Source organism: Lepisma saccharinum, chromosome 7 (assembly GCF_977018435.1).
Source record: "Lepisma saccharinum chromosome 7, izLepSacc3.1, whole genome shotgun sequence".
Lineage (NCBI taxonomy): Eukaryota > Metazoa > Arthropoda > Insecta > Zygentoma > Lepismatidae > Lepisma > Lepisma saccharinum.
Genome location: NC_139235.1, coordinates 932,395 through 949,046, shown reverse-complemented (window position 1 = coordinate 949,046; position 16,652 = coordinate 932,395). Strand labels below are relative to the sequence as shown.

At 36.7% G+C, this 16,652-nt stretch overlaps 1 protein-coding gene across 2 annotated transcripts in view; it reads left to right on the top strand.

Annotated features, from left to right (window-relative positions):
• The window catches only part of Mnn1 (menin 1), a 33,887-nt gene that overhangs the window by 10,847 nt on the left and 6,388 nt on the right, over positions 1 to 16,652 (top strand). For both annotated transcript variants that reach the window (XM_083124891.1, XM_083124890.1), the window contains exons 3-4: positions 6,039 to 6,281; positions 10,418 to 10,625. In XM_083124891.1, coding sequence (XP_082981017.1) covers positions 6,039 to 6,281; positions 10,418 to 10,625 — 451 coding nt within the window. The remainder of the gene's footprint in view (positions 1 to 6,038; positions 6,282 to 10,417; positions 10,626 to 16,652) is intronic.

The following is a 16,652-nucleotide window of genomic DNA, read 5'->3' as shown; positions in this document are numbered from 1 at the left end:
AATTTTTAAATAAAAAATAATGTGATCAATTTTTTTTATCTGAAATAAAAAAGACTGCTTGCTTTCACAATTAGGTTGTTACATTACAACAATGTAACATTGACAACATCCATTGTATAACGGATTCTTTTTGTTTAAAAAATTGTTAACCATTGTTATAACTGTATCTTTAGTCAAACTAAAAATAAATGTCGGATGAAGGGAGTGTGTGTTCTGAAGCGTCACAACGAAAACCTGTATTCTTGTGCTTGTAATAATCGTAAACTACAAGAGAAATAATTGTACAATGCAAGCAATGCGTACATACAAGAAAAACGAAAGCATTTTATGGAACATTTCGGTTAGCTGTTTCAATTACAATGTACAATCCATACAGCACGAAAGGCATGTTGAGTTACACCGTCAATGCTGTGTGCACAGTGTTTACAATTGAAAACGCTAAAATATTCTTCCATACGTGTACAGTAAACGTTATACAGTATGTATTTAATCAGCGCCGTTCTTCTCTACCTAAAACCATTTAATACGAAACTATATTCCTCTCGGTTGAATAGCTATCGTCATTTAAAAGTGTGAAGTGATACGTTGTTTTCATCTCACGCGACCGCCATTACATTTGCACTTGTGACAATGAGGTCACTTCTGATTTGTTATACTACGGAAATAGTTGGTTATGCTACGAAAATAGAGCCAGTTCTATCCTTGAGAAATGCCATAACATTTCTCACTTTACACGGTAGCTTTTTGGTCATGACATAAATGTTAAGAAAAATGGTTTTGTCTAAAGTGGGCCTAAGAGTAAATGATCTTGGCCAAGGTTAGCATTTCATTAGGTTCTTTAAGGACAGAAGGTTTTATTATTTTTACTAATTTCCAACCATTTGAATTTTTGGTGAAATCATCTCCTCGTTTCCAGTGGTCAGAAGTAGCGTCGCTACAGCTACATTTTTTCCAAGCATTTTGAGGTGAATTTTGAATGTGGCAACAGCGTCAGAAGAAATCGACAATAACCTTTAATTTTGCAGGAGGTTCATAAAGACAAAGTCAATTACATGGAAATACAGATTATCAGATATCCAGATAACTAACTGACATATATGAATATATTCCAGCTAAAAGCTACGTTTTTTTAGATGCATCGCTATTTTGGGGAGAAACATGCCTCATTTTCTACACCGCTGGAAAAAAGTGCCTCGTTTGCATCACCCCCGGAATAAATCCTGTGGATATCCATGGTGTAAGAGACACCAAAATGTCATTAATTGCTGTGTAAAACACAACTAGCAGTGCAAAAACGAGCGATGGATTTTCCACTGCTCAGCACGTTAACAGCATTGATCATTGTCAGTATTGTTACAAGAATGATAGAGTTTCTGGAATTACAATTACTTTTGCGATAATATTTGTTCACAAATTTTAAAATTACAATACATTTAGAACACTCGGGTTTACACGACAGTTTCCTCAATATATTGCATCATATTGTAAAAGTACGTACGAGCTATTGACTTTCCTGCAGAAACTACAATTTTCTTTAGTTAATATACATAGTTTTCAAATTTATGTATTTTTCCTACTTTTGCGTCACTTTTCTGTAACTTTTGCTAATCATGACATCATCATCATCATCATCCTTCGCCGTTTCCTGCCTCTGGCTGGGTCGGCATAGAAGTCAAGCCTCTCCATTTTTTCCTGGTCTTTCACCACTCCTCTCTTTCCACGGTGTTCCAATCTTGTCCTCTTCTCCTAACACACACTGCTATCTGCTCTTTCCACCGACATCTTGGTCTCCCCCTTAGCCTTATTCACACTCCGTGTACATTATAACTTCTTACTGGTAGTCTTTCTGCATCCATCCTCTTCATGTGTCCGAACCTTCTCATCTGTGCCTGATCTATCCCATCCTATCCTGAAGGTTCACCACATCCACTGTCTGGATCTCCTCATTCCTTATTCCATCCCTTCTAGTCTTCTCCCATAGACTCCTTAAAAATTTCATCTCCACTGCCTGCGTCTTCTTTTTGTCTGTCTATGTCATGTAATTATTGGCACATAGTATGTGTTATATATTACCTTCTTTCATTTCATAAGTACATCCCTGTTCCATATTCCTCATATTCGAACGCTTTGATATAGTCCACCACCCATTTGTCCTTTTCTGTTTACCTCCTCATCTATTCTTCAACTCTTCTCAATCATGACAATGAGGATGAATGGTTTATTTAATTATTCTCTTATCTATAGTCGCTTTCTGCCACTTTCGGCTAATTGTGAGAACGAGGAAGAATGATGAATGATGATGAGCAATGTAGGGAATGGAGGAGCAGGAGGATCCCATCCTCCCAACTTGGCGTCTTTCCTAGTTTTTGTTTTGAGTCCATTTTATGCATAGATAAGCTGATCGAGACTGGATCCGAGCCACTATGTGCCTCCGCTGGGTATCGAACCTGGAGCCCTTTTGTAAAGAAAGGGCCCCAGGTACTTTTCATTTCAAATGCTGCCTTCATATCAGTCTATTAAAAAATTAAATATTTATTCTCAAGAAAAATATGTTATGTGAACATAAATACGTAATCCTACCAAATTTCATTTGTGTATAGTTGTAATCATTAATTTGGGTAACACCCTAATTGCAATATTCATATATCATATTCGAATTGAAATGCCACTTGAATAGGTATGTTATTCTCAAAAACTATAGTAAAAATAAGTAACTGAAGTAACACTGCTATCAAAATTATCGAATGACAGGAATCATGAAAATAAATAACAGAATCTATTTACCAGTAGTAGGGGATTTTTTAATATCCACATGGTTGTTTTTAAGTTTTTTTATGCAGAAGTAGCGCAAAAAGTAGCGAACAGGAGTAGCGTAGCGAGCTACATTTTGGAAGAGTAGCTGTAGCTGTAGCGAAGCTACTTTTAAAATGTAGCGTTCTGATCACTGCTCGTTTCTAACCCCCCCCCTTTTTTTTGAATGACCCAATTCTAAATATAATATTTCAAGTTCACTTATGGAAATTTCCATTACCCTTTTTTAATAACAAGTACCGTATGTGTTTTTTTTAATGTTTGTATGTTTACTGTATCATGTGTAGCATTAAATCAGGATAATAAAAATGTTATAAATTGTTTTCACTGTTGCTGGCTGAATTTTAAAATTACAGCAATATGGTAGAGTCTGCCATATATTAGAATGTATTGCATAGTTATTCCCGCTGTTAAGCCTTCTTTAGGGATTCCACATCAGTGCAAGAATTAATTACTTTTAATCCAATATCATATTAATTAATAAATAACATCACATTTCAAAATGTGTAACTTTAACCGTTGGATTCATGTTCTTCTTAGCCTGTATTTGAAAAAAAAAATCTGTCTTCTGAAAAAATGGGGCTGGTGCTTGAATTATTTTTGTGCACATGATACAGAATACAGAAAACACACAAACATTAAAAATACATACTTTAACAGTTGGGCTGAAAATTTCGTAGGCTAACATAGTAAAAAATATTTTTTTGACAAAATTCGATTTTATTATTCAATATAGTTGCCTTTGAGGGCGATACAACGATTATAGCGGTCATACAATTTTTCGATGCCATTTTTATAGTACGATTTCTTTTTAGCCTGAAAATAGGCCTCAGTTTCGGCGATTACCTCTTCATCAGTGCTAAATTTCTTTCCAGCGAGCATTCTTTTTAGGTCTGCAAACAGGAAAAAGTCACTGGGGGCCAGATCTGGAGAATATGGTGGATGGGGAAGCAATTCGTAGTGTAATTCATATAATTTTGCCATCGTTTTCATTGATTTGTGACACGGTGCATTTGATGAAACAGCACTTTTTTCTTCTTCAAATGGGGCCGTTTTTAAGTGATTTCATCCTTTAAACGCTCCAACAACGCTATGTAATAATCGCTGTTGATGGTCTGGCCCTTTTTGAGGTAATCGATGAATATAATACCATGCGCATCCCAGAATACTGATGCCATAACCTTGCCAGCCGACTGTTGCGTCTTTCCACGCTTTGGATTCGGTTCATCACGTGCAGTCCACTCGGCTGACTGTCGATTGGACTCTGGAGTGTAGTTATGGAGCCATGTTTCATCCATTGTAATATATCGACGGAAAAATTCGTGTTTATTATGGTTGAATATCGCTAAACATTGCTCCGAATCATCAAAACGTTGTTGCTTTTGATCGATTGTGAGCACGTGCGGCACCCATTTTGCACACAGCTTTCGCATGTTCAAATATTCATGCACAATATGTCCAACACGTTTCTTTGATATTTTTAAAGTCTCAGCTATCTCGATCAACTTCACTTTACGATCGTTTAAAATTATTTTGTGGACTTTTTTGATGTTTTCGTCTTTAACAGCCTCTTTGGGGCGTCCACTGCGTGCATCGTCTTCGATGCTCATTTCGCATCGTTTAAATTTAGCAAACCACTTCTCAACGGTTGATTTTTCTGGTGCAGAGTCCGAATAATGTTTATCAAGCCAAGCCTTGGCTTCAACAGTATTTTTTTTTTTTGCCAAAAAGCATGCTTTATTAACACTCGAAATTCTTTTTTATCCATTTTTTCACAATAACAAAAGCTCCTTCACTCACAATGCTATATCCCACGAACTAATTATCCGGCAGCTGTGAAATTTATACATGTATCTTTTGAAGTAAAAATCACATGGATTTAATTCTAGTAACGCCATCTATGAGTCAGCCTATGAACTTTTCAGCCCAACTGTTACTAATTATTTTTAAAAAAAGGAATGGAAATTTTCATAAGCAAACTTGAAATATTATATTTAGAATTGATTTTAAAAATTCAGTCATCTGTTGAAAATTTTCAGGTGCACCTGTAGACTAGAATGAAAATGCAGTGAAAATTCACGATTTTTCATGAAGCATGGGTATCACGAGACACAGGAAGGTTGGTGATTGATCGATGGCGTATTTCTGGAAGAAGTTTTGTTGAAGCCTTCCGGTCTCTCGTGATCACCATGCTTCATGAAAAATCGTGAATTTTCACCTCATTTTCATTCTAGTTTACATATTTTAAATCTAAAAAAGAATCATTTATAGAAAAACCTTGTTAATGCGATATTAGATAATACAAAGTATCCTTGAATTTGAAGTTCTTCGCATTCACCGGCCAATGTGTTAGGATTTTTAATGTATTTCAGTAGGGATAAATCAAAATATTAATAATTTAAACTGGTTTCACTTAATTCAAAGTAGAAACCTGCAGAAATGAAGAAGAAAAGATAAAATGTGCATGTTATTTTATATTTGCCTTGACTTCTTTCCTTGTCCTAAGAGCTGCCTCACAATTTTTGGAGAAAGCAGCTCAAAAGGCCAGCGGGACTTGCATTCTTTGTTAACGTGTGGGGTAGGTCAAGCACTTTCATCACAGAACGTGACCACTTTGAAAATATGATGAACTCAAGTTTAAGCAGTTTCGCTTGAGTGAGCAACTCTTGGCCTCATAGGTGACAGCTTCCTGTCAAACATGTTGTTTGACCCATGTATCAATTCATAAGGAAGCTTTCATACATGTCAGCTTTCTAGTTCCTAGTTAATCACTAGGGTGTGTACTGGTCTGAAAATCCTGAAAAGTCAGGCAGTATAATTTTTCTGGAAGAGTCAGGGAAATTTGCTGTGTTTCTGGAAAATAGGGCAAGCATGAAATTTTAATTTTGTTTTTATGAAATTGTAGACACCCTGAATCACGCATGCACGAATAATTGCAGTTGCATCCTATTCCAGGCTGTGCTCTTGACTGTCAAAATGTAGAATATATGTAAGGAGCAAAAACTACAAAAAGGACATTTTTTACATTGGTGTTTCCCCCTTCTTCAATATTTGTGGCATTCAAGTAAACTGTACACATGAAATGGCTTCAAATTTATCTAATTTGCCAATCGGAACTGAGATGTAGCTTCTTAAAGTAACTCACAGATGCACTTGTTGTGCCTTAAGTTCACCAAACAAACTCAAATGCAGCGCCGGGTGTCTTATTTCATTGTCCTCTTCTACAGGTAAAGGAAACGAAGATAAACGAGGCCAACCGATTGGACCAGGAGTTGGCTCCCACTCTTGGCTGTATCTGAATGGCAAACCTGTGATATGCACGAGATACATGGAGGTAGCAGCATTAGTCTCGGCCATTAACCCCAGCCTGAATGCTACGTGTGATGCAGTAGAAGTATCAGTTTTGCAACAGGAGCTGCTGTGGCTTTTGTATGATTTGAGACATTTGAAACAATACCCCATGGCTATTGGTAAGTAATATGCCTACTATCTGGAAATTTCTTGAATTTCAGGGATTAAGGAGCTTCATGTACCAACAGACTATTTTGAAAATTAGTTATGGTATTCCAAATTATAAAAAAGTTGCATACAGGGTGAACCTCTGAAGTTTTGATTCAATGTTAAAAATCAGAAAAAGTTAGGACAATCCAGTCTTTTGTATTTGGTGCCATATATGCTCAAGTCAAGAATTAACTACATGTCCTTTATTCCATTAGTTTCTAGTTTATGGTTCCTACAAGCATATAAACTCAATATTTAATGTGAAGTTTCGGGGGAACATGTTGATGAAGGGAGTGTGTGTTCTGAAACATTACATCAAATATTGTGGGTATGTGCTTGTAAGAACCATAAACTAAAAGAGAGATTATTGTTAAGGTAGACAGCACATACAACACAATGCAGGGCAGCAAGCATTTCTGAATGTAGGTATTTTTTTTTATTGCTGATCATATTTTATCAGTATTAGCGAAAATTCACACTGGTCTATCCCTAATATATAATTTGATATTATCTAAAGAGCTGTGTATAATTCTATGTCAATTTCAGTTTTCCCCAGTTTTGGTTCGCATGAACATTGAAACCAACATGAGCATGGGCCATTCCATGCCAAAAAAAAAAAAAAAAAAAAAAAAAAAAAAAAAAAAAAAAAAAAAAAAGGTGTCATTTCTGACCCGACCATCTCGAATTTTTCTGAAACTCTACTATTTGGTAGTCTTCATGAAGATATGAAATCATGAGAAATTGTAGCTTCCTGTGTGGCGTAGTTATGGAGTTTTGGGGGCTTGAAAATACAAAAAATTGTCGATTTTTGTCTGCGCTAGAGACTTTCATGGATAATTGCTCTTACCCTAATTGACGTACAGAGCTGGTTGTAGTCTTGTTTGAAAGGACATGAAATAAGCTTTCCAATGGTGTTTCACATCACTATATTTAGAATAAAATCTTTTCAATGTCATCCACTTTGACTTTGGACCTTGAACTTTTGAAGATGCATATCTGTGATTTCCTTGGAACTGAAATATATTGTTAACACAAGGTTACACTATAACATAACCGAATTTCAAGTTGGGACGATTATGGGATAATTAAAGAGAAACACTTTAATTAGTATCGGTGTATTTTTTCAGCCAGTCATTTCTAGTGGGAGTTTGCAACACTGCACTATTGCATTTCAGACTTGCTAATGTGCAATACTTCTGCAACTAGAAAGTGAAGAATGTGTGCAGGAGTCTTGTTTGAAACAAGTGTGGTCATCATCCAGATTAGAAAGCCTTGAAGATTTTGAGATCTGTGGAAATTTTGACAGTCCATATTTTGAAATTAATAAGTATCACCTGGAAATTAACACCAAAGCAGGAACAAACAGTGGATATCCACAGACAGATCAACACTTGAAACATCAATGAAGCTTGTAGAATTCATAGAAATTCTAGTCGAGAAAATGCACACCTGATCGGAAATTCTTTCATGCCAACAAGCTTAATTTCTCAAGCATTTAAAAGAAACAGTTCTTGATAGGCACTACACTGTACTTTGTGATTCTGTAGAAAATTACTCCTGTGTTTCAAGATGCCTCTCAAGGTTTTCACTGGAATAATGATCAAGCAACAACAATACATCCATTCACTTTTTATTATTTTTATTATTATTTAATTATTATGGAAATCCCAATTCTTTGACAGTCATAACTGAAAATTTGGTTACCATATCAGATAGCATGATACAGCATTAGTTCACTTACTCCAGAAAGTATGTATTACATTTTTGAAGGTTAAATTTGGTTCTGACAACTGGGCAAAGATATTTTACTTTTCTGATGGAGCAGCAGCACACTACAAAAATCGCAAATATTTCATCAATGTTGCCTACCATGAGGATGATTTTTCTATGGTGTGTGGCCGATTTCCATTCCATGAATCCAAAAGGTTCATGCAGTACTTCCTTCTACAAAAGATGTCATACATATGAAACGTTATTCTGCCTGTGATGAATTTATAGAACATAGTTTCATTATATGTTCAAATGCCTTAGAATTTACAGATATTACTGGATATTTACTGGTGGCTAGTGCGTGTTCAGAAAGTGTCTGAAGACACCGGTGATTTACAAATTAACTTTCTTCAACCTCATGGACCATCAGGATCATTTTTATGTCCCCATTTGGTCCATCTGGACATTTGTTGGGTCCCAACGTGCAATGTTCTAACAAAAGTGGACCCTTCCACTGCTACTAGAAGAACGTACACTTTAACAACGGACGAAAGCCAGCTTGCCATGCAGACTGAATGAATGAATACTGAAGAACAACCTGTGAACTATGGTGCATGTAAGTTATTTCTCAGGAAACAAACATTCTTGTCCATTTTTCACTACTGTAGATAATCATATTATTCTTAAATGTAAATAACAACAGTGTTGCAAACTACCACTAGAAATGACCGGCTGAAAAAGATACACTTACTAATTAAAGTGTTTCTCTTTAATTATCCCATAATCGTCCCAACTTGAAATTCGGTTATGTTATAGTGTAACCTTGTGTTAACAATATATTTCAGTTCCAAGGAAATCGCAGATATGCATCTTCAAAAGTTCAAGGTCCAAAGTCAAAGTGGATGACATTGAAAAGATTTTATTCTAAATATAGTGATGTGAAACACCATTGGAAAGCTTATTTCATGTCCTTTCAAACAAGACTACAACCAGCTCTGTACGTCAATTAGGGTAAGAGCAATTATCCATGGAAGTCTCTAGCGCAGACTAAAAATCGACAATTTTTTGTATTTTCAAGCCCCCAAAACTCCATAACTACGCCACACAGGAAGCTACAATTTCTCATGATTTCATATCTTCATGAAGACTACCAAATAGTAGAGTTTCAGAAAATTCTGAGATGGTCGGGTTGTGGACTTCGTTGATTTGGCATGGAATGACCCGCATATCACCCCATAATTAAGATAGCAAATAATGCCTTAGTAAACCTACCAGCCCCATTAAATATCTCCTATTGATGAGTGCAGGTGAACAATACCCTCGCCCAGTTTTCCAATACTGTAGATTTAATTTTGGTTCACATTATTGACAAACAAAGAATGCTGGTGGTGGAACTTTTCAAAATTCATTGCAGGGCAAACATCTGTGTATTTTTTTACGATGAAATTTTTAAAACATGTTGGCTTCTCACTGGAAATTCTGCATGAATTTTTCTCCGTAGATATGAAAAATAGCAGCTTTTGTTAATCCAAATCCTATTGAATTAAAAGACCCTGAGGCAAGTTTTTCACAGTGTAGCTTATATTTTTATCAGAAGAAAAAGTTGCATGGAAAATAAGACTATTCTCTCAGTCTGTTTAGTTTACTTAGATTGTTCCGCAAGGGGGACTAACAATCTGACAAACATAAGATTATTGCAAGATAAGATGCCTTGAAGTTGACAAGTTAAATTTGAGTTTGAAATTATTACACAATTAACATTTTTTTGTAGATTAGTATGTCCCGTAACATTTGTGACTTGTGTTTGTACATGTTTTTCAAGTCTTAGTATGTGAAATGGTAAATGTGAACTCCGCACATGAAATTGAATATTTTAAATATACAATATATGGTTTAATTGAGTTGAATTTGAATTTTTGAAGATATACACACACCCTTTATATTGTTAATATATCTGTGTGTGTAGAGAGGAGTAATACGTAAGGTTGAAGCAGAATGTATGCTTGAATTCTTGGAAAGCTTGCATTGAAAACCGGGAATTATATGTGAATTTTATCATGGTCCTAAAGTGGACAACCTGTAAAAATTGGTGTTATGTAAAGTGTGCAAGGAAAATCATGATAAAAAGCTATTAAGTTCCTCCATCCAAGGGGACCCATGTTCATTTTCTTGTAGCTTTTCCAACTGGGAACATGATTCAAGAACATTCAGTTCCCATGAAACCTCCTAATGGGGCAAGGAATACTCTCACCTAGTGTTAGGAATTGTCTAGTATTTGAGCCCACTTAATGCTTTTCAAAAGTTTGTGCCCCTGTTCTGAACCATGACTGCTACTGCAGAAATCATACTTAACATTCTAGAAAGAAAAGACAAAACATTTCTCTCTTTGTTACAGGTAATTTGGGAGATTTGGAAGAGGTGAACCCGACTGATGGCCGATCAAGTTGTTGCACCCTTTTCCAAGAAGCCATAAATGCAGCCAGGACCTTCTATAATAATCAGCATGTTTACCCTTACACTTACCAGGGAGGATACTATTACCGAAACAAGATGTACAAGGAGGCATTCGAGAGTTGGGCAAATGCTGGAGATGTGATACGACAGTGAGTATTTTACAGAATTGTGTGATGTGTAAAGATGAATGGTGTTATGCAGTGCTTTTTACTGTCGAGTTGTCCGTGGAGTGGTGGCAGTGAGAGTGCATCTGCCTGCAAACTGGATGCAACATCCGCATAACTGGAACTGCTAGAGTCGTTTTCACGTTCAGAAGACACAACGGCGCTTATGGAGAAACCGCACAGTGTTGCCAATACAGCGCTAGCTCATGTCGCCGGGAAATGATGACCTTCCTTCACAATGAAGGTGTTACATATTTTGTATATATAATGATAATTATATGTAATTATTAATATTAATATTATACTGTGAACGTTACAGTTACCCTTTTTACTATGATCCATTGCGATCACTACACACGCGAGTGTAATGCACGAATATGACACTTCAGAAATCACTTAAAAAAGTAAAAATCACTGAGAGCTCACACAACTGAAAACACTTTTTCGGGAGAGGGAAAAAGTCTAAACAGACCAAAGCAGATCTCTCACTCAAGTAAGGGGAACCTGGCACATGGGTTAGATTGAGTTGCAACCCAAACAAACAAATGAGTTATGGCCCACGTGAACTGATAAGACGTGAATGACTCAAGAAAGGCATGTCATATTTCTATCTTGAAGCCCCATATTTTGTTACGTGTTGGAAAGCCTTTCAAAGGTTAATATGGTGTCTATGAATTTATGTGTACGTTGGAAACTGAAAGGTGATCTTCATTTCAGCATTAATGTCGACAGTAATGTAAACGAAAACAACGTGTATTTGCGACAGCACTAATGTTGCTCACAACAGCAGCATTGGAAATAATTGTCAATTATTAAATTTATGTAATTTCAATTCTATTATAACAAACAGCATGAAGTTCATATTTTTACTGAATGGAAATAAAATAACTCGAAAACTTGGTGGTAATTAGACGGAATGCTGCGGTGAGTCTGCTCAAGATGGCCAGACAACGTCTCCTTACTTCGCGCGCGGTTCGGGTTAAAAAGAAACTCCAAATGCATGGAAGTAATATTTCTGGGAACCTCTGAGTGGTTACAAAAAATAATTTCATTATTTTCTCCACAACTTTGTCGCTGGAAGTTTTTACTTGGAATTACAGAACAAAAAATGGCCAGCGACGACATTTTCTACTGCACGAATATAAAAAATCTCCACATACTTTATTTGAATATTTTTTAATGCAAATATGCTTTAAAGTATTGATAAATTCTGAGTACCACCGTCACCTATGACAATTAAAAAACAGTGTCAATTTTTTTCATAATGAAAGCTTCAATTTTACGGCATGTTTCAACGTTAGGAATGAAAACAATGTAAAAATTGTGTTTTCACGGAAAATTTGCGTTTTTAATTTATCTAAAATTATGTAAGCAAGTTACCAGTTTTTTGTGTTCACCATCGTATTCTCTACAAAATTTCCTGCAAAACTGCAGGTACCGATTTTACTTAAGCTAAATTTGTAAATCCAGAAATTTGACAACAGAGCGCTCGTATTTCCCATAAGAAAAGCATTGCCCATAAGAGCCCATTGTGTCTTCTGAACGTGAAAACGACTCTAGCTATGTAATGAAATAATCTCATACAATTACATTGACAGTTACAATTAAAATGAGCACGTACCTTGTTACAAGAGGTGTCGGATATGTTGTCCCACTGCATCCACATATTTACGGCATCTTTTTAGGAAATTTTCTGTAACATGATGTTCCTCTTCCAAAATTCCTTCAATTTCTCTTCTGATATTTTCTTTCAATTCTTCTAATGTTTGGCTTGAGGCTTAAGAGCTTGGTAGCTCGCCACGCAGACAACATGGAAATGTCTGTTTCTTGTGCAAGGCACGGGAGGGATATTTGAGGATTAGAACACCGTTAATCCTTGTTTCCATGATATGAAAAACTCAATATGCGGCAGAATTTATTTTATATTAAAACATAAACTAAATGTTACGTTTCAACCCTCTAGCAAGGTCTTCTTCAGACTCTGTACCAATACAAATGAAAGGTACAAAACAGGAAGATATATATATATATACACACAAAAATCACTCCCCTCCAGACACAAGATTATTAGAAAGTTGTTTATCTGGAACATTCCTTTCCAGGTGTTCTAGCAGGTGGCCTTCCCCTGTCAACTGTTGTTTCACCTGACAGGCGATTTAGATAAACATTTCCTTTCCTCTGGAAAGTGGTTGGAGTCTTTAACTCACGCTCTTTTTCCTTATCCTTTCTTTCTTCATTCCTCTCCTCTTTCACTCTAGTCCTTTCCACTCTTTCTAACACCTTCTTCCTTTCTTTGTTTATATTCAGTCCCCCATTCCAGTTCATTGTGTCTTCTTCCCCTTTCTCCCCTATTTCTTCTCTATAACATAAACTAAATGTAAACTAAAATAAATTCTGCCTTGGTCAGCATATTGAGTTTTTCATTTTTGAGGAGTATGTTCCAATTGTGCTAAAACGTCGTCTAGTTTCTCCTCAGTTAACACACACCATTTCACCCTTTGCTTCTTATCAGGATCAGACCCTGTTTCCCTAAATTTGTTCACAAGTATCGGAACACTGCGTCTGTGTGAAACAGGAACATCTGGGAATTCTGCTGCAAAACACATTCTAACTACCCTACAAGAATTCGTAATGACATAAGAGTCGTATGTAAATATTTGTTTATCAGAAATATGTAAACTAAAACAAAATGACCTAAAACACTAACCTAACCTTAACACTTCACAAACACGTGCAAACTGGACACCAGCTATCTGAATACTGAAGCACCGATGGGTCCAGTGCCAAGGTCAGCATAGCTGTGGGTCTAAATGCTGGCAGACACTCTCACTGACTGGCATACTAGCCGCTGACAGTGAAAGCAGTTAAGTGCAGCTTTACAACAGAGCTATTTATGTTTATTCTTTTAATTGGAGACATTACAGACATATGCATGTTGGATCATCCCATTTAGAATCATTACACATCCTCAGAATAAAATTGTACTTAAAATACGAGGTGCATTCAAGTTCTAAGGTCTCCTAATTATTATTTTTTCATGCATAGAAGCAGATATAAACGTGAGATAATTTCTTGAAGGTTTATGAGGTCAGATGGCACTGTGGTCTGTCTCATAGGAAGCTAGTGGTTCTGTCTAGTGGCGAACACGTTCTTTATACTGGAAATGGCATCGTTTACATTGAAAGAACAGCGTGTTATTATCCATTATCTTCACCTGCGTGAAGTAACATCCATCGATATTCAATTTAAATTGACTGAGACATGTTGTGGTGGTGTTATGGAATGAAAAATGTGTGTTCGTTATTGCGACGCTTCATGGAAGGCCAAATGTCATGTGAAAGCAAAGCAAAGGAGCCTCAGCCATTAACTAGTTACTGCCATTGCTAAGAAAATTATGTTTTGGGACAGCGAAGACGTTACACTTGTGCAATGTTATTATAAGGGTACTACAATGACGGGTACCAGTTTTAAGGACTAAGAAATGGCTTTAAAAGGCTGCAGCTGTGTTCTTTCATCAGGACAAGGCACCTCCTCATCGGAAGCCATTGTTCACGTTTTTCACGGAAAACAAATGTGTAGAAATTCACATGCTCCGTTCATACTCACCTGACCTTGCACCTAGCGATTTTTAGCTCTTTTGACTCTTAAGGACTCTGTGGTCGCACATTTTCAAGCTGTTCTGCTCTTGCATCGGTGCTTTTTCAGTATACAAAACAGACCCTTAAAGAAGTGTTTGCAGATGTCATGCTATCATGGCATCAGCATTGTGAAAAATATGTATGTGAAGTAAAGTGCTCCCCTGTGCTTTGCACCATGCCATGAAGGCATATAGGGTGTGGAGTTAGGGCCCCACACTTTATTCATCACAGCCGAAGGTGGGGTGATGTGATCAGCACCACGCCCCTGGCTGCTTTTACCCCCCAGAGTTTCCTCCAGATACCCACTTTGTACGATGCTGGGTGGGCACCGGAACCACTTGAGTAGGTAGGAAAAAATCCCACTTCTCCACAGGGGATCGAACCCGGTCTCTCGCATGTATGTGAAGAGGGTGATTATCTTGAGAAGTGACGTCAGTTTAAGCTTTCTGAGGTGAGTTTATTTTTCAAAATAAATTAGGAGACCTTAGAACTTGAATGCACCTTGTATTTTCTTTAATTGATTCAGCATGACTTATGTGCCTTTTCCCCAACACCCTAGATATGTTCAGTGATTTTTCTTTCTCTCTATTTGTGCCAGTTCATAGAGAGAGAGGGTGGGTGTGTGTGTGACGGTAGAGCCACACAGTGGTTTGGGTCCTTCTTTAAACTAGGTTCAATCCTGATTAGCCTAACTGTGAATAAACTGAACTTATCAGTGAAAGCCTGCCGGGCTGAAAGAATTGGGTGACTGTCTCACAATGTTGCCATTGAAGGTTTGTGAAGTTCCATAATGTGCCCAATTTCATTAAGTGATAGTGTTACGAGACACTTAAAATATGGTTGCACTGAGCCTACTCAGGATGTGATGTAGATGAATATTCTTGAACAGCAGATTTATATGTAAATACATATTTATGAATGACGCTGAAATCAGTTATATTTTGAATTATCTTTGCGCAGACTCGAAAAATTCCATTTTCATTTTTATATTTTATGTATTTTAGTTATTTTTAAATATTATTTCCATATTTCAGAACATATATTCCATATTCGCGTGACACACAATAACTAGATACATGTCCTCGTGAAACCAAAAGAGTTGCGAATTTCTTGCAAATAACTGACAAATTTGAAATACACTCGCATTACTTCTTGCGATATTGAACGCAGTTTTAGTCAATATAAACCCATATTAAGGGACAACAGAAGGAAATTCACATCCCAACACTTACAACAATTTTTTATACATTGTTTGGGAAACAGAAAATGAAAACACATTTTGTGTTGTTTTACAATTAATGTCAATGTAAGCATACTGTATTTTATGTATCTCGTGTAGTGTCTCATATTATTATTATTGAAAAGGTAAATTTTACAATTTTAAGTCCATATTTAACTCCATACTTTTGTTTAAATAACTACATATGTATTTACATATTTAGCACATGTTTACTACATATAAATCCATTCCCTGCTTATTACTGTTATCACACACAGCTTTATCTTTATAAATTGTGTCTTCTCTATCCTACTTACTGTCCACAAATGCCACCTTTTGCTCTTGGATACTGTGAAGACAATGGACTGTCTGGTAGAATTCACAGAACATGCTCCATTCTTCAAGAAGTTGGGGTGTAAGGGGTGCTCCTTCCACATAGTACACCCTGGACTGCAGACTAACGAGGCTCTGGCGACTGGCCCCATGGCCAGTATAATTTTGTTTGTGTTGTCCTGTGTTTTGTCCTTATTTGTGCTGAGTGCTCCTTTACAGCCTCAGCTTTAAACGAAAGTCAGATTTTAATATTTTATGATTTTAGTTATGCAACGTTAGAGTTGTTATGTGTAACGATAAGGGGCTGGACTCCGTATAATGTGACGGGTGCAAAATAGCCTTAGTGCTGACTCACCCAAAATTTTAAATTCAAATTCTTCAAGAAGCTGCTAGAATCTGGCTTGGCAAAGGCCTTTCACCAAGATGGGTTGCTGGGTCCATTTGGATTATCATCTGGAGGACAGTACAACCAAATTTGGAGATTGCCTCCTGGATTCAGAGGCTTGTGCTCGGTTGTGAGACTTCGAGGAACCCATCTTGCGCATACCTTCGAATACCCCAAAGTGTCAATAATTGCCATTGAACTACCATTACTAATGGATAGCTGTACAGCCAATTGCCAACTTGTGATGTGCCGATCCACACGAATAATGTCATCGGCAACATGGCTGGAGCATAATGCCCAGACCTCGACCGATCATGCATTTCTCACTTCTGCACCAAGCATCCAATGGTGCTCCTATCGACCACACACAGCACACAATAGTTTGTGAATGTTTTCCACACTTACTTTCTCCACCACTAAGAATTCAATTACAGCTC